The following is a 26,501-nucleotide window of genomic DNA, read 5'->3' as shown; positions in this document are numbered from 1 at the left end:
TGGGGTCTTTTTTTTTATTTTGTTTACACCCACGGTGATTTTGTGGGTGTCCTGTGGCCGCTGAGCGCTGATCAGTGACGGACGTTACTGACCAACATCTGTGCTCAATTTTTGGCGCAGGAGCATTTTTTTTTCTTTTAACCCCTTCAAGGTTGTACCAAAAGCTGCCTTGAAGCTGCTGCCCCTTAAGTGCACTTACACGTGTTAAAGCACTACATACACACTACATACCCCCCGTGTTGAAATAAAGTTTGTACCCCCCCTACACTATACACGTGTTGAAACACTACACTTACACAAACACAAAACTAATAAAAATGTCCCAATCATCCCAAAGACTGTTTTCAGCGGAGGAGGCATATGCCCTTATTGCCTCTGACACTGACACAGCCAGTGATGAAAGCGATGAATTTATCGCATTGGTCTTAACCTCCTCTTCCTCCTCTAGTGATGAGGGACCCCCTCAAAGACGCCCCCGTAGAGCAGCTGAGACCCCCCCCCCCCAATGATTGATCTCGTATGGACCCCACCACCAGACAATTTTGAGCCCCAGGTTCCTGAGTTTTTGGCCAACCCAGGAATCCAATTTGATACTACAGGCCTCAAAGAAATTGACTTTTTCAAAGTCTTTTTCTCTGATGATTTTATAAATTTAATGGTGGACCAAAGTAATTTATATGCCCAGCAGTTTATTGCCCAAAACCCCACGTCATCATTTGCTAGGTGGACCCCTGTAGATGCAGTAGAGATGATGACGTTTTGGGGTCTGGTGTTACATATGGGCATAGTTAAAAAGCCAGAAATTAGACAATATTGGAGTACAGATGTTCTGTACAGCACCCCACTTTATCGTATGGCCATGACCCGGACTCGTTTTGAGACGATCCTTAAATTTTTGCATTACAACAATAATGCACAGTGCCCACCCAGAGATGATCCCACCTTTGACCGGCTATTCAAAGTCAGGCCGGTCATTGATCATTTCAGCGCCAAATTTGCTGAGATGTACATCCCCGAAAAATTCATTTGTGTAGACGAGTCACTTATACATTTTAAAGGAAGGGTTAAATTCCGCCAGTACCTTCCCAATAAGAGGGCAAGGTATGGCATAAAAATGTATAAGCTGTGCGAAAGTACCTCAGGGTACACCCACAGGTTTAGGGTATATGAAGGGAAGGACACAAGAATTGAACCGCCAGAATGCCCCTCCTCCCTCGTAGGTGTTAGTGGAAAGATTGTCTGGGATTTAGTGCACCCCTTCCTGGATAAGGGTTATCACCTCTATGTGGATAACTTTTACACCAGCATCCCCCTGTTTAAGGCCCTTGGTTCAAGAGGTTCAGCAGCTTGCGGTACTGTGCGCAAGAACCAAAGAGGCCTCCCAAAAACGCACGTTGCCCAATTACTGAGAGAGGGTGAAAGCAGGGCACAATCCACCGAAAATATGTTGTTGGTCAAATATAAGGACAAGAGGGATGTCCTTATACTGACAACAATTTACGGAGACAGTACCACCTCCGTCCCTGTACGAGGTACCAGTACCCACACCTCAAAACCTATTTGTATCCTAGATTACAATAAGTACATGGGCGGAGTGGATCTTTCAGATCAGGTACTGAAGCCGTACAGTGCCCTGCGGAAAACAAAAATATGGTATAAGAAGCTGGCCGTGTATATCATCCAGATGGCACTGTATAACGCTTACGTACTATTCCGTTCTACCAGCCAGACGGGGACATTTATGCACTTTCAAGAGGAAGTCATAAAGGGCCTAATATTTGGGAACCAGCAGGCAGAGGGCCCCAGTACTTCTAGTACTGGCCCCAGTACTTCTAGTACTGGCCCCCGTATTGTATCAGGGCAGCATTTTCCTAACAAAATCCCCTCCACTGAAAAAAAGGGCAGGACACAAAAAAGGTGCAAAGTTTGCTATAAAAAGGGAATAAGAAAGCAAACTATTTTCCACTGTGAAACTTGCCCCGACAAACCCGGCCTATGTATGAAGGAGTGTTTTAAAATATACCACACATCTATGGATTATTAGGTTCATCATTTCACCGTGCTTCGGGGGCCTTGCTAATGCGACATAGCACCCACCATTCATTCCACCAGAATCTGTGCTGCAAAATCCAAATATCACTCCTTCCCTTCTGAGTCCTGCCATGCACCCAAATGGTATTTTTTGGTCACATATGAGGCATTGCCGTACTCGGGAGAAATTGCGGCACAGATTTTGGGGTGCTTTGTCTCCTTCATTCCTTGTGAAAATGAAAAATTTTGAGCCAGAACTGCATTTTTGTGTAAAAAAATGTAATTTTTCATTTTCACAGCCCAGTTGTACCAAAATTGGTGAAACCCCTGGGGGTTTGAAATGTACACTATACCCCTAGATGAATTCCCTGAGGGGTGTAGTTTGCAAAATGGGGTCACTTGTGGGGGGGTTCCACTGTATTGGTGCTTCGGGGGTCTTGCTAATGCGACATAGCACCCACCATTCATTCCACCAGAATCTGTGCTGCAAAATCCAAATATCACTCCTTCCCTTCTGAGTCCTGCCATGCACCCAAATGGTATTTTTTGGTCACATATGAGGCATTGCCGTACTCGGGAGAAATTGCGGCACAGATTTTGGGATGCTTTGTCTACTTCATTCCTTGTGAAAATGAAAAATTTTGAGCCAGAACTGCATTTTTGTGTAAAAAAATGTAATTTTTAATTTTCACAGCCCAGTTGTACCAAAATTGGTGAAACCCCTGGGGGTTTGAAATGTACACTATACACCTAGATGAATTCCCTGAGGGGTGTAGTTTGCAAAATGGGGTCACTTGTGGGGGGGTTCCACTGTATTGGTGCTTCGGGGGTCTTGCTAATGCGACATAGCACCCACCATACATTCCACCAGAATCTGTGCTGCAAAATCCAAATATCGCTCCTTCCCTTCTGAGTCCTGCCATGCACCCAAATGGTATTTTTTGGTCACATATGAGGCATTGCCGTACTCGGGAGAAATTGCGGCACAGATTTTGGGGTGCTTTGTCTCCTTCATTCCTTGTAAAAATGAAAAATTTTGAGCCAGAACTGCATTTTTGTGTAAAAAAATGTAATTTTTCATTTTCACAGCCCAGTTGTACAAAAATTGGTGAAACCCCTGGGGGTTTGAAATGTACACTATACCCCTAGATGAATTCCCTGAGGGGTGTAGTTTGCAAAATGGGGTCACTTGTGGGGGAGGTTCTTAACTTTTAGCATCTTATGGTGCCTAGAAACCTACATGGTGCCTAAAAAATAATCTCATAAAAAGGAGGCTCCAAAATCAAGTAGGTGCTCCTTCTATTATGAAGCCTGTGGTTTGGTCAACGTGCACACTAGGGCCACATATAGGATATTTATGAAAACAAAAGAATTGGGGGAATCAATTTTTAGTCACATTTCTCTAGTAAAATCTACTGTGTTCCTTAGAAAAATTTATTAAAATTGAAAATCTGCTAAAAAAATGAAATTTTTAATTCCTGTGAAACACCTAAAGGGTTAACAAACTTCCAAAATGCTGTTTTAAATACTGTGAGGGGTGCAGTTTTTGAAATGGCATCATTTATGGGGGTGTCTCACATACAAGTTCCTCAAAGTCACATCAGAACTGAACTGGTCCCTAAAAAAAAATCTGTGTTTGAAATTTTCTTGAAAATTTGAGAATTTGCTATTCATATTTTAAGCCTCCTAGTGTCCAAAAAAATTAAAAGGAGGTTGAAATAATGATGGCAACATAAAGTAGACATATGGTCTTTGTTAGTTATTAACTATTTTGAGTGGTATGATTATTTGTCTCACAAGCAGAAAATTTAACATTTTGCAAATTGCAAAATTTTCAATTTTTTTACGACATTTTGGTATTTTTCACATATAAACACAGACTGTATCGACCAAAATTTACCACTAACTTAAAGTACAATGTGTCACGAGAAAACAATCTCAAAATCACTGGGATAAGTAAAAGCAATAAAAAGTTATCCCCACATAAAGTGATACATGTCAGATTTGAAAAAAAGGGCTCTGTCAGGAAGGCAAAAACAGGCTGCGGCGGTAAGGGGTTAAGGGCTCAGATCGACACGTACAGTAAATGTGGTAGAAGAAGCTGGTACACTGGGCATGTGCAGCAGCTCTGCTCTATCCCTTACACTGCATGGTGTGGTGGCAGCTCTATTAATCATATTATATACCAGTGCTATTGTCATAATTTAAAGCACTTGCCAAGAGGAGGGGGGCTCCCAAGCAACCAGAAACCCCCTCTACATTTGCCTATGACAGTGTTTGAGTGACAGATCTGGCGAAATATATAGGAGATTACAAAAATCACAGATAATTAATATTCACGATGCAATGTAATAGTCCTGTATTAATATTCACAGTGCAATGCAGCAGTCCTGCTCCATCTAGCTGTATAGACAAGGGAAGGATAGGTGGTAGTGCACGGAACCCTGATAAGGTTGGGACCTGGTACAGATGTTTCATTTGACCCCACCTGTTACTAGTCCTGTGTGTAGTGGTGTCCTAGTGCAGACTGCAATCAGAAAAGTTATGTTTATGCAATGTACTGTACATCAGGAAGTGTAACAATAATATAATATGCTCTTACCGTTCAACATTTTAATAAGAACTGTAACAGAAAGATACTTGTAAGGTGACTATAATATAATTTAAAGTCTAGAGATCGGGACCCCCGAAGTTTGTGGGCATGGTCTAGGGCAGGGGTGTCAAACTCAAATTCACCGGGGGCCGCATCAGCAGTTTGGTCACCCTCAAAGGGCCGGTTGTATCTGTAGGTCCCCCTGTATAATTATAATGCCATGACACCACAGGCTGCTCCCCCTGTATAATATAAAATGAATGCCATGACACCACAAGCTGCTCCCCCTGTATAATAATAATGCCATGACACCACAGACTGCTCCCCCTGTATAATATAATAAAAGTAATGCCATGACACATAAATGATTATACAGGAGGAGCAGCCTGTGGTGTCATGGCATTATTATTATTATACACGGGGACACCTCAGGAAACAGCAGATATATATTTTTTTTTTATTGTGAGTGTGATCCTCATCCTCACTTACTGTTTCTCCGTCTGTCCTGCAGCTGCTGCGGCTTCCAGCTTTTCTTCACTGCTTGCTACGGCCACACTGTCCCCGACTCCCGGACCAGCTTCCCTGCCTGCTCCTACTTCTCTACAGACGCATGGGCGGGCGCAGGGGCGGATTTTGGGATGAAGGCGCCCCTAGGCGCAACAATAACGCCGCCCCCCCCCCCACCCCGTCTATTATTTTTATTGTTTACTTATAAGCCCTCATTTGATAATAGCAAATATAATGGATTTATAAAAAGAGCCACTACCTGTGACATGTTCTTTTATTATGAATACATATTTACTAAGTTGGACAGTTTACAGGGGCAGTATCTGCATGTCCTATCCATTTACACTCTATTTAAGATGGAATATAGTACAGTACAGTGGATATTTTTCAGTTATTGGTACATTTTGGGCTGACAGTACTATCACAGGCATCCAAGTGCCGCCCCCAAACATGTGCCGCCCCTAGGCACGTGCCTCACGTGCCTAATGGGAAATTCGGCTCTGGGCGGGCGACGTCATCGTCATGACGTCCCCACCCAGTGTCTGTCACTGCCGGGCATCAGAGGGAACAGGCGGCCGGGCCCCCCTCCACGTAGCCGTGGAGGCCGGCGGCCATGTTTCTGTAGCCGCATACATATGTGCCTACAGGAACATGGCAGCCGACAGTGGAGGAACAGGTAAGGCGGGCGCGGATGTGGACGCGGCCCGCAACACTCCTGTTTTAGACACACTGCCCCTGCATGCTATCTCCTTGCGCGGGCCACATGACGAGGTCTGGCGGGCCGGATTTGGCCCGCGGGCCTTGTGTTTGACACCCGTGGTCTAGTGGCTTGGGTTGTGGTATACAAATTACATCACTCGTGCTAGGATAAACCCCGTTTTCACTGACCATGCCCCCAGCCTCACTGTCTCCAAGAATAGACGCTATGTGCATGCGCACAGCATCTATTCACTGCTGCTCTGTTCAGAGTAGCACCAGGCAGGGAGAACTTCCAACTCTCCCCCCCCCCCCCTCATACCTTCCAACTTTCTTCATTGTAGAATAGGGACACGAATAGCGCCCGAAAAGGGGGCATAGTATATGCAAATGAGGGCACGGCTTATGCAATTAAGCCGCGCCCCCGTTTTCGGCCGCGAATAGACGCTGTGCGTCTATTCGGTCAGATTGGGGGGAACTCCAACTGCCCCCCCCCCCGCAGTGGGACACCGACGGCCGTGGGAGGGACGCGGGAATTTCTCCAAAAATCGTGACGTTCCCGCATTTAGCGGGACAGTTGGGAGGTATGGATACTGCCGGCCATGGGTGAGACGTGGGACTGGGACTCAAAAACCCCAGTTGGGAGGTTTGATTATAGTCATTGCTGTATCTTCTGTACATTGCTCAAATTAATGTACATTTATATTATATTTGTGTTATTAGAATCCTAGTAGAGCAGGTCTGGCTAACCTGTGGCTTTCCAGCTGTTGTGAAACTACAAGTCCCACCATGGAGAGCCACAGGTTGGCTAGGCCTGTAGTAGATTATTTCTAATTTAATTATATCTTTTATAGGGTCCCTTACAGATGATGGATATCAACATGGAATTCAGGAAAAAATCATTGTTTTGGCTATATTTAATGAAGGTATGTTTTTAGATTATGTCTGTTTGCTAATAATGGGCAATATGGCTCTTTACACAGCTACTTTATCTGGTGTGGCAGAGTCAGCATCTCCCCACATGAAAGTCATGTGGATGATCCAGACCAGGTTTTAGAGCAGTAGCAGAACCCAGGTGTCTAATCAGAAGCATCTGGTATTTCCTGATATAACGGTTTCAAGGGCAGAGTGACCTTGCTCTTGATGATAACTACCCAAGTGATAGGCAGCGGGTGGACTATTGTAGAGATCATTGTAGTCTTTCAATAATCTGTTATACATAGATTACCTGTATGCTACTGCCTGTCATCTGTGATCATCTGTGAAAATAAACACTGACGTCTTCCTCTGAGTCCTCTTGTTTGTGATCCTTGTCACAATTGGTAGAGAATATGAGCAATCTACACTGTATACAGCAGAAAACTGTTGGTAAGCTACCGGTGTTTAAACAGCAAGTTTTTTTGGTACTTGTGTATTATCTGGGCGCCCAATATATCGCATTGCATGGCACTAGTTAAGGCATGCGATGCAATTGGACCCGATTTTGAGCCTTTCCCGGGAGGAGTGTACAATTTTAATATCGCGTCGCATCGCTTAACTAGTGGCATGCGATGTGACGCGATTATACCCGATAATACATTGTACAGGCACCCTGATGCCTGATTACAATGTGAAATGCCCCCCCCCCCTTGTTAACTCCACCCCAGTATCAACGCCAACCCGAAGCGTGGCGAGCAGTATGCATCCTACAACCTTTTCATACCCCCACTATCCACGTCAGCGTGGAGTTCAGTTTATATAGTGTGGCGGGCGCAGCGAGCCACCAAGCCCGAAGCGTGGCGAGCGGACACGTATTACTTCACATGTATTCCGCATCCCCTTGCGGGGCTCGCTGCGCTCGCCACGCTTCGGGCTCGGTGGCTCGCTGCGCTTGCCACACTATATGAAATCAACTCCATGCCGACGTGGATAGTGGGGGTATGAAAAGGTTGGAGGACGCGTACCGCCGCCCCTCGCGGGCTCGCTGCGCTCGCCATGCTTTGGGTTGGCGTTGATAGTGGGGTGGCGTTAACAATGGGGGGCCATTTAACATAGTAATCACATATCAGGGTGGGTGTACCATCAAAGTTCGGGTCTGGGGGGGGGGGGCATTTAACATAAAAATCAGGCATCTGGGTGCCTGTGCGATTAAAAATCGTCTCACATCGCATCGCATGTGATATGATTGTATGCGATTCGATGTGATTTTTTAACGTGCGATGAAAAAATCGGGCGCCCAGATAATACACAAGTACCGTTTTTTTACCCTCTCTGGTTATGCATTGTGCTTGCAGTGCAAGAGGCACGCAGCATTATTGAAACATAGTTTGCTGTTGTTTGTTAAATAGACAGCAAAGCAGGCATGTGGTGGCTTGGTCTGTTTAATAAGTCTGGCACATTATATTAAAATTCCTAGGTTTGCCCTTAAAGGGAAAGAGCAGGGCAATATGGAGGAATTACTAAAAAAGTTTGCTGAACTTACAGAATATGGTGGGTGGGCAACAAACCCACATACAGAGCCAGCAGGCTCAGGTCCAGATGATGAATGAGGGGCAGCAGAAGACAGCAGTAACTTCTGAAAGGCAGCAAGACCAGAAGTAGAGCCAGCAGACTCAAATTCAAATGTTGTGTGATAAGTTAAAAGCACTAAAAAAGTGAGCCAGAGCAGGAAATGCTAATGAAGCCTACCCCTGCTGATGATATAGAGGCTTTCCTGGTATGGCTTGCAATGGAATCGTCTGACTGGCTGGCTCCTTGTTTATCAGGGGAGGCACAGCAAGCATATGTGGATATTGTAAGGACTTTGAGGGGATTCCAGACTAGACTGTGAGGCCGTGTCTTTGAGTGGTGAGGATCACAGCGACACCTATAATAACTCTGTTGTCTCTCCCAGTGGTTGATTGAGGCATGCAGTGCTAGACTTCACCTATAGCAGCCGCGTACGAGTTAGGCCTGCTCCAACCCCGATGCCCCCAGGTCTTATGTAGGACAACGCATCAACCAAAACTGAGAGAAGGACAAAGGGATAACTGACTTTTATAATAAGTAAGCCCTACACAGGTCAGAATGAAACACCAAGGAGTTGAGTGGAGGAATATGGGAGCAATCCTCCACTGAACTCCCAGGAATGCAACAATGCAAGAAGATGTTATGCAAATAAGTAATTCCTCACACCCACACTTGTAACAACAGAAATACAGCAGGATGTAAACACAATATGTCCTGGCTAATGGCATAAATGCAACAATGCATGAAGATGTTAATATTACATAATATAACCCGTGTGGTGCTGGATGGCAAAAACCCCTAATAAGAGAGAACATATACTCCGAACAGATAAACTCTAACAGGACAAAAGCAGAAATACTGTAGATGGAAAACCAACACTTAGAGATAGAGCGCATCTGATCCTTGGTTGGGGATCGCCAGCATGCCTGCGCTGGCGATCGTCGGTGCAGAGGCATTTCATCTGATTGGGACGTGCGTCCCAGTTTCAAGAGTGCGCCGCGGTGGCATCCTGCCAGTCTCCTCTTCAGGGAGACGGGCAGGGATAGGGGGGATGGCAGGGCGGCGAGGGGCACCGGGGGAGGTGGCAGACGGCAGAGCCAGCTCCGTAGCCACGGAATGTGCACAAGCGTCTCGTGCGCACAGGCCCCTGGCGAGAGCCTGCTGCTGGCGGGGGCTAGTGATAGAATCGCCAGTCCCTGCAAAGCCTGCTCCATCTGAGCTTAATCCTCTGCAGAATGGAAAGCACCAGGAACACTGGACCATGGCAGGGTCAGGAGGGCTGAGGAATATGGCTGATGACCAGAGAACAGATTCAGACAGACTGCACCAAGACAGGGAAACAGACTGGACAGGCTGCACTAGCAGAACCACCAGCACCTTGGTGAAAGGCAGCATGGGAGATAAAGGAAACACTCCCAATCAGAATAGCCAAGGCTGACAAGCTCCCTTAATGAGGAGGCCCAGAGCAAATGTTTAATCAACCAGCAGCTGCACTGCACCTGGAGGACACAGGAGTCAGGCTGCAGCTCCACAGTGCAAAAACTATACACCAGCAAACATGGTATGCAAACAGACAGAATTATGTAACAGGAATGAGCCACTGATGGCTCATGACAGATATGACTGTGCCTGAGCCATGCTCCTATCCTGTTCTTAAAAAGGATTGGAGTGATGGGGCCCAGCAAGGTGTAGGAATTCCATGACTGGTGGCTGGAGGACTCTTAGGCTCCCAGGCTTCAGCTGGCCAAACTAGCCTGACTGGCAGGGGCCTGGTTGCAGCTGGATTAAAAACTCTGCAGTGAGGATTGTGGAGATAGTCGCACTGAACCATGCTATGTAGGTGTTAGAAGGTTCGGTGCAGCAGTGGGCCCTTCAGGCTGACCTCAAGACATTTGAGGAGTTGGCAGTGGTGATTGAGTGGCACCTGATGCTGGGAAAGCTGAATAAAGCAAGGTAAACCACCTCCACCTCCATTGGTGTGCTTTGAGTATGGCAAGCCTAGTCATATGTGGCAGGACTGCCCGGAATAAGTTGAGCCAATGGATTGCAGTGCAGGGAAAACAGCTCTGCCGTTGGTCAGCATGGCGGCTGTGGGTGTATCCCAAACAGAGTCCTCCCTGTTCCAGGTGCTGGTGCGGTTGGAGGGCCAGGAGATCTGGGCACTGGTGAATACTGGCAGTGAGCTCACTATTGTGGCTGCCAATGTGGTTTCTCCAGGAGCTGACAAGGTCCTGCCTCCTGTCAAGGTATTGTGCATTTATGGCGAAGTGGAGGAGTGACCATGTGTCTAGTGTACTTACCCCTGACCATTCAAGGCCAGCCACTAAAGGTGGTAATGGCTGGCCTTGAACTACCTTATCAGTTGAGCTTATCCTTGAACTACCTTATCAGTTGATCCTGGACCGTGACTTTCCATTGCTGCAGCAGCTGGTTACATGGCATGACACCAACAAACAGTTAGTCACTGCAACTCAGGAGCCAGAAACCAAAGTTTGGCATTCGGGAGAGCTACTGCCAGTCCAGAACAAACCCAAGAAACTGAGTCTGAGGCCCAATGGAATCCAGTTGGTGAAAATATATCACTAGAAGACTTTAGGAGAGATCAGCACAATGACAGTTTGGTACACGCCTTTGAGACTGTTAAAGTGGTTAATGGCAAGGTAATGGATGCTTTACCATCAGAGGGGGTACCCTTTTTGTTTTGAAAAGGGATTTGCTTTGTTGTGTTGCTACTGAACAAGAGAAAAGGGTAGATCAGCTCTTAGTTCCCCGAAAAATGGAGCGGTTGGGATTAGAAGCGGCACATATGCATTCGTGGGGTGGCCAACTGGGGGAGGAGAAAACACTCCAACGCATCCAGGTAAGGTTCTTTCGGCCCGGCATCTATGCTTCCATTATGAGGTATTTTCAGGAATGCCCAGTGTGCCAGAGGACAGCCCCACGGCCAGACTTTAGGGTTCCACTTCTACCCCTCCCTATCATTTTGAGAAGATTTGTATGGATCTGAAAGGCCCAGTGGAAAAATCTTCTCGAGGGCACAATCCATATTGGTGGTAGTTGGCTATGCCACCAGGTACCCAGAGGATATACCCCTGTGCAATATGAAATATGAGCGCTACTAATAACCATGTATACCTGCTTAGGAATACCGAAAGAGGTCTTAACGGACCTAGGTACACCTTTTGTGTCTAGACTCATGAAGGATTTATGCCAATTGCTAAAAGTAGACAGGATTACCACTGTCTGATAATTACCGGGAGAAAAAAATTCCCTGTGGCTTCTGGATAAAGAACGTACCTACGATCGGCAGACACAATATAGATTTCTGCCGGAGATGGACCTCAGTTCTTAATAAATGTTCTAACTATCTTATATTGCTTGTTATCGAAGAATCAAAGAGAGAATTAAACCTCATCAAGGATAAAATTGTGGCCTTTGAACCGCTTATTTGTCAGCAACTAAGGCTGACAAGACGCAAGATTGGCTTTCACAACATAATACCCAGATTGACAAGTATTGTCAAGCATAGGCGCAGATTTATGTGGGTGCTCAAGAGCCCGAGCACCCACAGGAATTAATGAGCACTCAAGTGCCCGTAACTCAGAGTCCCAATGCCGGGCCACTGTATTTGCTTGTTGAGCCTTTCAACAGGCTTGAGCACCCACCAGCAAAAACATAAATCGGCACCTCTGTCGTCAAGAACTTATCCAATTCCAGAAAACCAAACTTGAAACGGTTAACAGAGAGAAAGAAACCCCCTTTAGGAGGCACAACCAGAGCAAAGAGTACTCCTTTAGAAGAAGACACCCCCCCCCCCTGAAGAGGCAGTTAGTGCTACAGGCAAATCAAAAAAGAAATCAGAAAAGAAAACATAGTTTTTGATCTCTCCAAGAGAACTTTAAGTAAAATAGAAATGGAAGTACTTTAATAAAGGATTGTCATTTGTGCCCACACACACCCCAGACCCTTTTGAAGACCAGATTGATCTATACAAATTTGGCCGCAGACTAAGGCTTAGTGAGCACTTCGGTGCAGCTTCACAAGTATCCACACAGGCACTTAAGCTATGTAAAAAAGTATGTTTGATCCGGCTTCCTCTAACCCAGCGATAAAGAGCTTTACAGGATTTATTAGCCAAAGATGTCCTCAATACATGCACATCAAAAGAAGATACGGAGGAATTTATCCCTTGCTGAATGTAACACTCTGAATGATCTTAACAGCTACAAGCAGTGGTCGAAGTGGGGCGGTATACGGGGGTATGGCATACCCCCACTTTAATCTGAAGATAAAAAAAAAGTTTTTTTTCCCCCTCAGGATGCTCTCTGATCACTCAGCAGCACATATTGTGCTTTTGTAATACCCCTGTACAACGGGGCAGTCTGGCAGGGGACATTGATGGACAGGGGGGTGTCCGAAGGTGCGCACTATATTCACTCTTTACTTTTCCATACCCCCACTTCAAAATTTCCATACCCCCACTTCAAAATTTCCACTTCGACCACTGGCTACAAGGATATCATTATTAGATCGGTTAATAAGGGGGGAACCATTGTTCTTTAAGGACGTGTCCACCTACACAGATGAGGTCTAGCAACAATTGGCGGACGCACTGAGGACCCTACCTCAGTCTACAAATGTAAACTTGACCAAATTCTGGCAGAAGTGGTTGCTTCTAACCTAATGATATCGGGATAGTGCTCAGCATTGAACATCCGAAGGTGCCCCTTTTGTGTATACACAAACTGCATAAAGACGCTAAAACTAAACTGCATAAAGACGCTATTAAGCCACCTGGCAGACCGATTATTGCAGCCAGAGACTTGCTCTATTATACTGCAGCACAGTTTCTGGACTTATTTCTGCAATCTATAGTGCAGAAGCAACACATGCATCTTAAATATACCAATGCTCTTTTACTGGGGTGCCGGACGGCTCCCCGACAGTCGGGATTCCGACAGTCATTCCTCCGATGTCGGAATCCCGACTGCTCCCTCGTGGGGGTCCACGACCCCCATAGAGGGAGAATAAAATAGGTGGCGAGCGCAGCTCGCCACCGTGCCCGCAGCGTGGCGAGCGCAGCGAGCCCGCAAGGGGCTTCATTGCGCTCCCCATGCTGTGCAGTCAGGATTCCGACGTCTGACTAATGACTGTAGGAATCCCGACTGTCGGGCTACTATACCACACCCCTTTTACTGCATCTACAGCAATTATTGCTATTTCCCACCAGATACTTTCTCTGTACCATTGATGTAGTTTCACTCTACACAAGTATCCTGCATGGTAGGGGCCTTGGGGCAGTGAGGAGAGTTGTCCAGAGCAGTGGAATGTACAAGGGACCTGACATCAATTTCTTCATGGATCTATTAAATCTAGCATTATCACATAATTACTTTCTCTTTGATAACACATTCTATATACAACAGTCAGGAGTGGCTATGGCATCTTGTGTAGCCCCGAGCTAGGCCAACATTTTCATGCCCGAAGTTGAATGTGACCTGTTCTTCTCGTGTTCCTCCAAAGCATCCGGAATTAAAGCATATTTCCGCTACATAGAAGACACCCTGTTGTTTTGGGATGATACCCAAGAGAATTTTACATCCATGATGGATCCAGATAACAAATTTACCACAGCATCTAGCATGATTGCCTTGCACAAATCCAGTATTCGGGCAGGGCTGAGCAACAAGGGGCCGGACCAACCGGTTGCCAAACACTGGAAGGAGTGTAATCACAGTTTCTAAGATACAAAATGATTGACTGTATCCCACCCAGCTTACGTGGGGGTGACAGAGGCCAGTTTCTTCTTAAACTTGAATACAAGTGGATACATAGACAGAATTGTGCAACCCAATGGTCTCAATGAGTTTCAACCCATTTCGTGCTTTTTTATGACTTTGTTTCATTCCGAACCCATGGACTGCAATAGCTTTTGCCCTAACTATATTGTTAACAGACCGCACTGCCACTAGCTGTCAACAACTGTTTTGTGGCTTTCCGTACACACAGTCTGCCCCCCGATGTCTCTCCTGCGGCACACATTATCAGACTACTGAGCTCTACAAGAATTGACTGTCACGTATCAGAACTTGCAACTTATTTGTTATGACATTATTGTGTTCTAAGACTGTCTTGTTCACTTTGTGGCATGTTCATGAACTCTACTTTCTCCGGTTTTTCTTTTTTAGTTTTGAATTACCTTTTTGCTTGTTGTTTTATAGCCCATGTACCACTACTGCATCCATCATCAACCTCATATCTACCTTTTCATGTTTTGACATTTGCCTTGTTGACCTTTTACTTGTCTACATTTTGTCAATGTTGGCCTATTGCATGTCGAGCTTTTGTCAATACTGATCTAGTGTATGTCGACCTATTGCATGTTGACCTTTTGGTGTCGACATATTGAGTGTCTATGTAGACCTTTCAACAGCTTCCAGGGTATCCAGCACAAAAAATGAAACTAATTGGAAAATATTTTTTCTTCAATTCTAGGTCAGAGTCACTATTCACATAAATTAGAAGAAGATCTGCTTTATACAATCAATGGACATATAAACGGTTCTATTCCAGGTAAGACTTAAACTGGTCATACACGTTAGGATTATATTTCCATCCATCCACCTATTGGCAGATTGGAATGAAAATCTAGTAATAAAGTATATGGAAGTAAATGATTTGCTCCCAAATGCTAGAAAACCGGAAAAAAAATGGTTATTCAGATCTACATAAAGTTGTCATGCCCAGTTCACTTGAGGCCATCAGCCATGAATGGTTTCTTTTTTAAATTAATAAATTTGGGACTACTAGGAGGTACATTAAAAGGAGAAAGAAGTAATTCTAAAATGTTGTCCCATGTGAGGAATACGTACATGTTGATTTGATGTTTTTTTTTTTTCAAAAGGTTAGTTGGAATAGTTTACATACAGTTTGGTCATCTGCATTTGTATTGTATTATAGCAATTCAAGTCAGTTACTTATTTCAATAAAAAAAAAATCTAACTTCTCTATAAGTAGAAATATGGGACATATATTTAAGAGGGCAACATAGCATATGATATTAGATATTGTAGTACAGTACAGTATATGATATTAGTAGATATTGCTGGGATTAACCCTGCATGTGTTCAGTTTTGCTTTATATTTGCATGGCCAATACTATATCAATAGTAAAGGTAGAGTATCCCTTATCCGTAGATACCTTATCCGAAATATTCTGAAAACCGCAGAAAAGGCTCATAGCCTAGCTGGTAAAGACATCTGGAGAATGATACGGACAGGTGTGAGATGTCAAAGAGGAGGAGTAGCAGGAGCAAAAATATACTGTATGCTCATAGCCTAGCTAGCAAAGACATTCTGGAGAAAAGGTTCTGGTGTGAGATTAGGTCACAGCATCGTAGCGTTGGTAGTTTGTTTGGACCTCCACAAAACAAGATGTCATCCTCATCCACCGATTCCTCACCCCCTTCAGCGTTGTGTACATCCTCCTCCTCACAGTGTATCAATTTGTCCCTTCTGGAGTGACACTGCATTGGCAGACATGATGGCATTTTTGAATACTAGGCCCCAAAAGAGCACATAATGAAAAAAAGAGGTGCAAGATGGAATTGTCCTTGGGCCCTCCCACCCTTATGTTGTATAGTAAACAGGAAATGCACACTTATTTCAGCAACAGGGTCTGCCATGCGACTGTGGCTGAAATGATCGGTTTGTTTAGGGCCCCCACACAAAAGAATCAATTAATCTGTCCCTGTACAAACTGTCTCTACAGAGGCAAGATGCCGTATTCATCCTCCATTTCCTCACCCCTTTAGTGTGTACATCCTCATCCCCACAGAGTAATCATTCGTCCCTGCTGGAATCCACATCACAGATCCCACTGTAGTCTGTGGAGGCAATTGCTGGTCTTTGTTGAAGAATTGATATTGATCATCTTCTCCACATTTGAAGGAGGAGCTGGTACCGTGTCCCATTCCACATCATATGATATCTCCTGACCAGTAGTAGGTCTTTGCATCTCTGTAGACTTGTGTCCGCCAGAAACAGAGACACAACATATGCTTTAAACCGAGGATTGAGCACGGTGGCCTAAATGTAGTGGCCTGATTTTAACAGATTGAACACCCTCGAATCTTGGCAAAGCGAATAAAAGGCTTCATCCACAAGTCCCACATACTTAGTGTAATCGCTCCTTTTTATTTATTTATTTATTTATTATTTATTTATTTACAGTTTCTTATATAAAGCAGCAGATTCCGTTGCACTTTACAATAGTAGACAGTGATAAAACAAACTGGGTAACAACAGACAGACTTGGAGGTAGGAGGGCCCTGCTGCAAGCTTACAATCTATAGGGATATAGGAGGGAAACACAAGGACAGGCACCAGTAATAGTATAGCAGTCCCACCAAGTTAGAAGTTCAGAAGGGAAGCTATATAATACATAAGTGCCTCAGAGTGTAGAACTTATATGATAGGCTTGCCTGAAGAGGTGAGTTTTCAGGGAACACTTGAAAGTTTGAAGACTAGTGGAGAGTCTTATTGTGCGTGGAAGGGCATTCCATAGGATGGGAGCAGCCCGATGAAAATCCTTTAATAGGGAGCTAGTGATACGTGCAGAAGAGAGACGCAGATCTTGTGGAGAGCGGAGTGGTCGAGATGGCTCCTCCTTCACTTTCTCCAGTTGCTTCTGCAAAAACCTTATGAGGAGAATGACCTGACTCAAGCTGGCAGTGTCTGAACTGACTTCACGTGTGGCAAGTACAAAGAGTTGGAGAACCTGGCAGGTGCAGGTGCCTCCCCCCTATTTTGCCTATGTCATAGGTGGCTGTGTAGGCTTGAATGGCCCTTTGCTGCTCCTCCATTCTCTGCAGCATTAGGAGGGTTGAGTTCCACTGCATCACTACCTCTTGCTTAAGGTGATTGCAGGGCAGGTTCAGAAGGGTTTGCTGGGGCTCCAGCCTCTGGCAGTCAGTCACAAAATGGCAAAAGTGGCCCGAAATTTTGCAGGCAACCGCAAGCATCTCCTGTATACCCCTGTCATTTTTCAAGAAATGCCGCACCACCAAATTTATTGTGTGAGCACAATGCCCGCACAATATTGATGGTGTTGTCAGATACCACAAATCCCCTGGAGAGTCTGAATGGGATAAGCCATTGTGCAATGATTTCCCTTAGTTTCTTTAAGAGTTTCTCGGCATTGTGCCTCTTAGTGAAACCAGTGATATACAGCGTAGCCTGCCTTGGAACGAGCTGGCATTTCTGCTACTGGTGCTGCTGCTATTGTTACTGCGGAAGGCGATACATCTACCCAGTGTCTGTCACATTCAATATAGTCCTTAGTTTGCACTGTACCACTTGTCCACATGTCCTTGGTGATGTAGACAGTGGGTACAACCACATTTTTCAGGTCACTGAGGATACTTTTTCTGACGTCTCTGTATTGGGTATTTCCTGCCTAGTGAAATGGAATCTAGGTGGGATTTGGTACCGGGGACACACTACCTGCATCAATTGTCTAAATCCCACTGCACTAATGGTGGATACCGGATGCACATCTAAAAAGCACCATAGCTGTCAAGGCCTGAGTAATCCGCTATGCAATAGGATGACTGCTGTCATACTTCATCTTCCTGGCAAAGGACTTTTGGGTGGTCAATTGCTTAGTGAAAGTAGTGGTGCTGCTACATCCTCTCCGGGATGATAAATGACTCCTGGCAGTAACGGCAGCATTCGGCGTAGTACTGAGAGATCTTCCGGAAGAATACCTGATGGTCAGTTATGCCAGTGACATGGCCCGAAGATGTAATTCCCATCCTGATTGAGGAGAAAATTGATGAGGAGGGAGTTGGTGGTGTATATTGCAGGCGATTGGATACAACAGGAGGCCAAAGGGATTTAGTGTCAGAATTTTATAGTGACTTATGATGAACGCACTTGATGTTCCCAGGTGGTTAGCATCCTTACCCCTACTAATTTTACCAAATGTAGGATAAATATGGCGACACAGTTGTTGTCCAGATTAGGGTAGAAATAATTCCAGACACATAAAGTAGATCTTTCATCTTCTGCCCATGCATGTTGATGCCTTTGTCCACTCCGCAGACAACAACTGGGGACATACTACTTGCATCATTTGTCTAAATCCCACTGGCCTGGTGCCTAGTTTAAAAAACCACATCACCATCAGCATCCTCCTCGTCAGATTCCCCCTCAGCACTGTCTACACCAATATCCTCATTATGGTGTACTTCAACAATAACATCTTCAATTTGAATATCAGAAATTGGACTGTGGGTGTTTCTTCTAGCACTTGCAGCGGGCGTGCAAATGGTGGAAGAAGCCATCTCTTAACGTCCAATGGGGCAGATGTATTAAGCCTTAACAAGAGATAAATGCAAGGGTGATAAGGAGAGATAAACGTCCAGCCAATCAGCTCCTTACTGACTTTTTTTAAACACAGGCTGTAACATGGCAGTTAGCAGGTGATTGGCTGGACGTTTATCTCTCCTTATCACCCTTGGATTTATCTCTTGCTAAAGTGTTGGGAAGGCCAGGCTTTGCAACCGTCGACACACTTGGACTCTCCTTGGGGATTTGTGATACCAGCTTAGAATGTACAGTTCTTTGCTTTGCTTTTGCCAGCTTAACTATTTAAATTTTTCTAGCAGGAGAAGGAGGGCTTAGATAGTCGTGTGAAGCTGAACCAGGGCTTTACCCATTCGTTACCACTCCATGTCATAAATGGCATATTGCCAAGTTTACGTTTCTCATCAGGTGAAAGGTACCCCTTTAATTTTATTTTAAAATCTAATAAAATGGTGCAAACGCATGGCAGAGCCCCTTTGTTAAATGGAGCGAACACACAGGAGCACACGAGTTCACTGGTACCCCTTCAATTATATTTTAAAATAAAATTAAATGGAGCAAACACAGAGCAGAGCATCTTTGTTAAATGGAACAAACATAGGGCACCCCTAGAGCGCACGGGAGAACCCCTGCATTTATTTGGAGCACACACAGGGGCTGGCTGGCAACTTTTAGCCTGGGGGGCAAGTACAGAGCACCGGCCCATTAGTAAATGACGAAATAAAATATAATATATTTAAATTTTTTAATATATATATAGTGATTGAAGTAGATATTTTTAAGTGGTGGTATGGCAAAGTGATGGTTCAGCGTGCACGCTGCAGGGAAAGATGTGTGGCCGCTCAAAAGGGGGCATGTCCTTGAGTGTAGTGTACCCCACCATATACCTCTTACGCAAATTATGCAACACAATAGTAGACCCCCTTATACTGTACTTGTCCCTTACACTTTATACCATATGGAATAAGCCAAATTTCACAGAGATTGAGTAAAAATTCACATTATGTAATGTTACACAGAATAAGCCAAAATTTGCATAATGCCACACACAATAAACCATAATTCACAAAGAAGGAGTCAAAATTTACGTTATGCCACCTGAATTGAGCCAAAATTCACAATATGTCACACGGAATGGTCCAAAATTCACATTCTGCCGCATAGTAGGAGCCAAAATTCACATTATGTCACATGGAAGTGGGCCACAATGCAGGGATATTGTCGGCGGGGATGCAGGGACAGTGACGGCAGAGAGAGACGCAGAGACAGTGACGGCAGGGAGAGACAGATCAATAGGGAGGGATAGAGAGATGTAAGGTGGGATAGAGAGACACAGGCACTAGGGAGGGATAGAGAGAGACATAGGGCACTATGGAGGGCAGAAAGATGCAGGGCGCTAGAGATGCGTAGGGCGCTAGAGAGGGCAGAAAGATGCAGGTTGCAGTGGAAGCCGGGGAAAGGAGGAATTGGTACTGTATTAGGAGGAGTGCTGCGTATTAGAGGAGAGCCAGGACGGAATAGGTGGGAGCTGGGGACAACAGGAGTAGGTTGGCACAGGACAAGGACATAAGGAAGCTGGGTACTGCCCCACTCATTAAAGAGAGTAAGGGGACTGCTTGTCCCAGGGCAGGTGTGCTGTGATTCTGACACATCCCTAGAGAAGGTAGATGGGGAGGAACATATAATAGAGAGGGGGCGGAGCCATGTGTGCACCTGGTTCTTGCAGGGGCTGGGGTGGCTGTCATAGGTGCGGCCATAGATGCAGCCAGAGCTCAGCCCAGCCCAGAGCTCAGCCCAGACCAGCACAGAGCCCAGCCCAGAGCTCAGCACAGCGAGCCCAGAGCTCAGCACAGCCCAGAGAGCCCAGACCAGCACAGGGCCCAGCCCAGAGCTCAGCACAGCCCCAGCCCAAAGCTCAGCACAGCCCCAGCCCAGAGCTCAGCACAGCCCCAGGGAGCCCAGAGCTCAGCACAGCCCAGACCAGCACATGGCCCAGCCCAGACCAGCACATGGCCCAGCCCAGAGCTCAGCACAGCCCCAGCCCAGAGCTCAGCACAGCCCCAGCCCAGCACTCAGCACAGCCCCAGCCCAGAGCTCAGTCTAGACCCCAGCCCAGTCCAGACCCCAGCCCAGAGCTCAGTCCAGACCCCAGCCCAGAGCTCAGTCCAGACCCCAGCCCGACTCACGCTGCCGCCGCCCACTGCTGCTTCATCTAGTCCCAGGCTCCGGCAGAGAGAACTATGGCTCCAGTTCGTCAGCCAATCAGAGCTCATGTCCCGGCAGCCAATCACCGCGGCTGCTGGAACACAACAGTTCTGATTGGCTGGCGGCCGGTGCCGCACTTCAAAGAGCCGCTGGCTTGGGAGACCTGTAGCACTGTGCTGCGCAATGCGCTGCGCTGTCTATAGAACTTAAGTGAGCGCAAGAGGGAGGAGGCGGCCGAGAGGAGGCTGAGCCGCATTCAGCAGCCGGGCTGCTGCTGAATGACACATTACACGGGGAGCCTGGGGATGGTATTTCGGCCTCACTATCAACGGCCTCCCGGGAAACTTCCCGGTAGTTATAATGGAAAATCCGCCCCTGTGTATGATTATGTCTGAATCAGGCCCATTGTGTAATGTGTAGGCAGTTTAAGATTTAAAATTTTTCATGTTAAAAAAAAATCAAAAAACAGTAGCTTACTGTGGCTTACTTACTGCATGGGGTACAGCTGCATACACCCCTTGCCTCTAAAAGATCCCTCTTTCCAGGGCTGCAGCAGCTGTATAAATCCTGTGGCTACTGAGGGAGGGAAGGAAGGTGTGAGCCACACAATCAGAAAGGCTGCTAGCTTGTCCGCACCCAGCAGTGCAGTCACCTCCAGTACCGCACGCAGGGGGGGTTTCCGAGTACCCAGAAACCCCCCCAGGAATCTAAGGGCCATTGTCTGAAAGCTGAGGGTCCCCTCTTTCCAAGAGTACAAGAATTTTTAAAATCGGACCTTGGGAACCGGAGATATCTGACTTCAAAGCAGTGGTCCCCATCCAAGCCTGTTAATTGCTGTTCCCAGTCAGATATTTCAGGTTCTGTCTAATGTAGAGTTTTTCTGAGGATATATTCCAAAATATGTGACTCTGATCCCCTCGTCCCCAGTACCATTTGGTAGGTGGGATTCTCTAGTTTTTAATTCCATTAAAATCTAAGAAATCTATTTCCGGGAACTGGAGATATCTGCAGTCAAGCAAGTTGTCCTCCCACCAGAAAATTATGAATAATAAGCCCACTCCACTATACACCCCTCCTCTGCATATTAAACATCCTGTACAACCCTGGAAGTTATGTATCAGGGCCCCTTCATTCAGCCCAATGCCCCCTTCTCCCACCATCTGTGCAGTAAAGGGGTAATTAGTGGAAATTACTGATCCAGGCCCTACATGCTGAGCGGTTGATATAATACCCCCTACCACACGCGGGACATCAAAACATATACTGGGTCACCTAAGTGTCCATCTCCGTACTTTGCTCCGCACCTCTGGAAACCCCCTTCTGAAAATCCTGCGTTTGCCCCTGACCTCAGCTAGCAAGTGACCATTTTGTCAGCGTCTCCCCCAGCTCAGCCCGATAAGCCCCACCCCTCCACGGAGCTCAGTGAAGCCCCGCCCCCTTTCACGGAGCCCAGCTAAGCCCCGCCCCCTCACAGAGCCCTCCGCCTCCTAAGCATCTGCATAGTGCACACAGCAGTGAGCTGAGCAGCGGCCGCATCCTCCTGACACTGACAGCCGGGGAGGCAGGCAGAAGATCCTTCCCGGCTGTCAGGTATGCGCAGCACAAGCGGCCCTAGTGCCGCATATATGTACTGGCCCGGGGGGCATATGGCACCCTGCCCCCCCGGCCCCTGCACAGTACAGCCCACCTTTACAGCACAGGACAATGACACTCCCTTTTTTTTAAAAGGGCAAAGCAGCACCCACTTATGTGGCAGACAGGACAGCATTACAGCCCCAACACTGGCAGCATAGGACACCACAGGATTTTACTGCAGCCCCAGCAGCAAGTGTAAATGAATGACTTGTGCAGGCTGGCATCACAGGACTACACCCCACACAGGGCAGGACTACAACCCACACCACCCTCCGCTCAGACAGATGCCAGACACATCCGTCCTGCTTCCTTTCCAATTCTGGAATGAAGATGGCACCGAGCCACGGAACTTATATTAGATCAGAATATTGCGAGAATCCGAAAGTGGGAAAATTATATTTTACCTCGTTCTGGTATCCCAGTTTGGTGGCAACAGCTGAGTCCCTTTCAGATTCCGCCTCGGATAGTGAAGTCGGTAGTGCTCGAATCTCCAAGATCTGAACGCTCTCATCCCTAATATTTACTTTTATTGCAACTCATACTTACTTCTAACCTTTTGAAAGGCCAAATTAGCTCTAATAGATGAAGGTAATGTTATTTAATTTTAAATAACTTTGCTTATGTTGTGCTCATTGTTGGTAGGTTTGTTATTATTGGGTCAGTATCTTTGGGCTTTTTATTATCACTCTGGGAGCTAGGCATTTTTTAAAAATGTTTTAATAAATTGGGAGCATAAAGTATGTTTTAGCCTTACGGCAGGGGTACCCAAACTGTTTTGAATCACGGCACCCTTGAGTATACAATTTTTTTTCATGGCACCCCTGGGCCAAAAGAGAAAGTCCCAAAAAAATATAGAGTTAAGTAAATTGTGTTTACGTGTAACCATTGGGGTCAGTTATGTGGTAATGGAAAGGATCCACTTCTGTTTGTCCACTATTTTCCTATTCCTATTACCCATAAATAATTTGATTCGGTCACGGACCACCAATCACGGGCACCCCTGCAAGGGTCTCAAGGCACCTCAGGGTGCCACAGCACACCATTTGGGAACCACTACCTTAAGGAATGGGATAATAAATTTTCTTCCACCAAGAAGGAGCCCCTAATAACAAATACACCCCTTAATCTCTGTGTAGCCATATCATTTTCTGACCGTTTGCTGATTGTACTAGTGTAATTATTTGTATGGACACTGGGGGAAATTTACTAAGATGTGTATTCTACTTCACATGTGATGTTGCTATGGGCAACCAATCAGCATCTACTTCTTATTTATTTAGCACCCTCTAGAAGATAGTAGACAGGATCTGATTGGTTTCCCACAGCAACATCACATGTGAAGTAGAATACACATCTTAGTAAATTTCCCCCTCAGAGAATTTACTACTATGGCCAGTAGAAATAAATCCCCTACAGTTTGATTGTTGCTTTATATCACTTTTTCTGTAAGAATATATTTAATGTTTCAAAGATTTCTTGTGACTTGTTTCTCTATTTACTAGAGCAAAACGTGTGCCATCAGAAGCCAGTTCATTTGCATGTTATTGGATTTGGGACACATTTTGAGGTTCACAGCATTTCCCTGGAAAGTCATAACTTTGTAATAAGGGACCATCGTGTCCCCATACTTTCTGTTACTGCCTTTAGCTTTCTGACAGCAATAGTACATCCAGGGGAGAAAGGAGAATACACACTTTCCTGTCAGACTCAGACGCACCCCAAAGGTATTTATTAAGTAAAAAGCTATGATTGTATGTGTAATGCATTATTTTCTAGTATTTCCTCTGCTAAATAGATGGGGTGGTATTAAAATTCTGGCAGTCACTATCCAATGTCTAGAATGCCAGTATGGACATTATGACAAAATGCAGATGAATCCCAGTAAGTATTTGAATCCTACCCCTAACACTAACCCATCTCTCCTATAGCCTAACCCAAACCATCCCACCTCGCAACCTACCTCTAACCGACACCCACATTCTAACCTTAACCTGACCACCCCGCTCCCCTACAGCCTAACCCTCCCCTTGGTGCCTAACCTTAACCCAAGTACTTCATATTGGAATTCTGCTGTCAGGATCTGGCCTTTGTTCCAACTAGAAATAATGCAGAATATCTTCTTTAAAATAAACTGCATTATGGAAATACCAAATACCAAATTGCCTTTTATATATTTATATATATATATATATATATATATAATCTAGAAGTACGGTCCTGTAAGCAACAAGACCACCGGCACCAGGAATGAGAAAGTCCAAAACAGGAATACTTTAGTGCATATTTAATGCAAACAGGACCATACTTCTAGATTATCATTACCTGGCACAGGTTATCATTACAAGTTAGCGGGTGCGTTTGCTCTTTGGACTATATATATATATATATATATATATATATATATATATATTACACACACACACACACAATATCCTAATATTGTGCTGTATGGTGAGTAGATAAGGCTGCCTTTTGTCCTCCCTGTTGGTGGGAATCAAACAAACAAATACACAACAGTGAATGACAGGCACCAGCAAGGTGGTCACTACTTAGTGACCAGAGTAGGTCTGTTCAGAAAAACACACATATATGACATTAAAGTCTATTTATCAAAAGTTCATAAAAGAGTGTAGTCACACTTCAGGTTTTCAAAAGTTAATTCTTCATATTCAGTATACGGAGCAAGTATCCAATGCGTCTCGTCTTACAAAGACTTCATCAGGGGTAAAACTGTAATCGTAACTTGATTGATATGAAGCATTACAACATATTATCGTATAAGAGGCCTTCATATGCGCCACATGGTAAAACAATTGTTCAGGAGTAGTTCCTACTATTTACAAGGTTACAGGAGACAAAAAAAAACACGTCAAACAAACAAACTTAAATACCTGCTATGTTCATTCATTCCCCCTTCATTGCAGGAGTGAGCGAATAAAAATGATGTCACCTTGTCGGCTTCAGATAGAGTTATGAAGGGAATCCCTGCATGAATACAAATTACATTACATACAGTATAACAAACAAAAGAAAAATATATGTGCAATGTCAAGGTTGATATTTAGACAATGAAATAGTGCAAAATGTCATGATACTGGAATAATTGCATATGCAAAAAAAGTGAAAATTGCTTATGAGACTAAACATGAAAAACTTATTGTTAGCATTATTAAAAAAAGTGTATTAAATAGAAATTATTAAAAGGCTGATATCTTAACTAACTCTTATATGTATCTTCATATAAACATCAGGAAACAGTCACTAGGTCTACAAGCATTAGGTCAACAAGCATTAGGTTGACAGCACTAGATCGACATGCATAAAGGTCGACATGACTGATGGTCAACATAGGGTTAGGTCAACAGGGTCATTAGGTAGACACAAGCATTAGGTCGATATGGGGTTTTTCACTTTTTTTCGAGCCGATATGTGCCTACACGTGGTATTTCATGCCCTACCATCTACTAGCATGGTGGGAGAATAAAATAGTGTGCCCAAAGCATGGCGAGCCATGCAAGTGGATGCGGTGCTACATTTCGGTGTCGACATTCGGGTCAAAACAAGTGAAAACCCATGTCGACCTTTTGACTGTCAACATTCTCCATGTCAACCTAATGCTTGTCGACCTAGTGACCCTGCCAACCTAACCCCATTTCCACCTTTAGTCAGGTCGACCTTCATGCATGTTGACCTAGTGGTGTTGACCTACTGACTGTCAACCTAATTCTTGTCTATCCAATGATCCATACCCATTAACATCACATAAATAGTCCCGTCTCTAGAGACTTAATTGGTGATTTTTGTGATTGATTGGTATTTATCCAGGCTGGATTAACAATGGGCCTGATGGAGCTTTAGCTCCAGGTCCACTTTCCACAGACTGCACAGACCCCCTGTCACAGACTAGATGCTAGGGACAGCCACTGGACCACAAGGGCAGCTCCCATATAAAGCACTGTCCAGGCGGGCGATACTGACA

At 45.2% G+C, this 26,501-nt stretch overlaps 1 protein-coding gene across 1 annotated transcript in view; it reads left to right on the top strand.

Moving 5' to 3' along the window:
* LOC146035519 (coagulation factor VIII-like) overlaps positions 1-26,501 on the top strand; it is a 215,182-nt gene that overhangs the window by 23,094 nt on the left and 165,587 nt on the right. Inside the window, exons 5-7 of the mRNA XM_083159025.1 lie at positions 6,682-6,753; positions 14,810-14,887; positions 24,025-24,246. Of these exons, the coding sequence (XP_083015151.1) occupies positions 6,682-6,753; positions 14,810-14,887; positions 24,025-24,246 (372 nt within the window). The remainder of the gene's footprint in view (positions 1-6,681; positions 6,754-14,809; positions 14,888-24,024; positions 24,247-26,501) is intronic.

The sequence above is a fragment of the Crinia signifera genome, chromosome 9 (assembly GCF_055691185.1).
Source record: "Crinia signifera chromosome 9, ASM5569118v1, whole genome shotgun sequence".
Lineage (NCBI taxonomy): Eukaryota > Metazoa > Chordata > Amphibia > Anura > Myobatrachidae > Crinia > Crinia signifera.
This window is presented reverse-complemented; position numbering and strand designations above follow the sequence as displayed.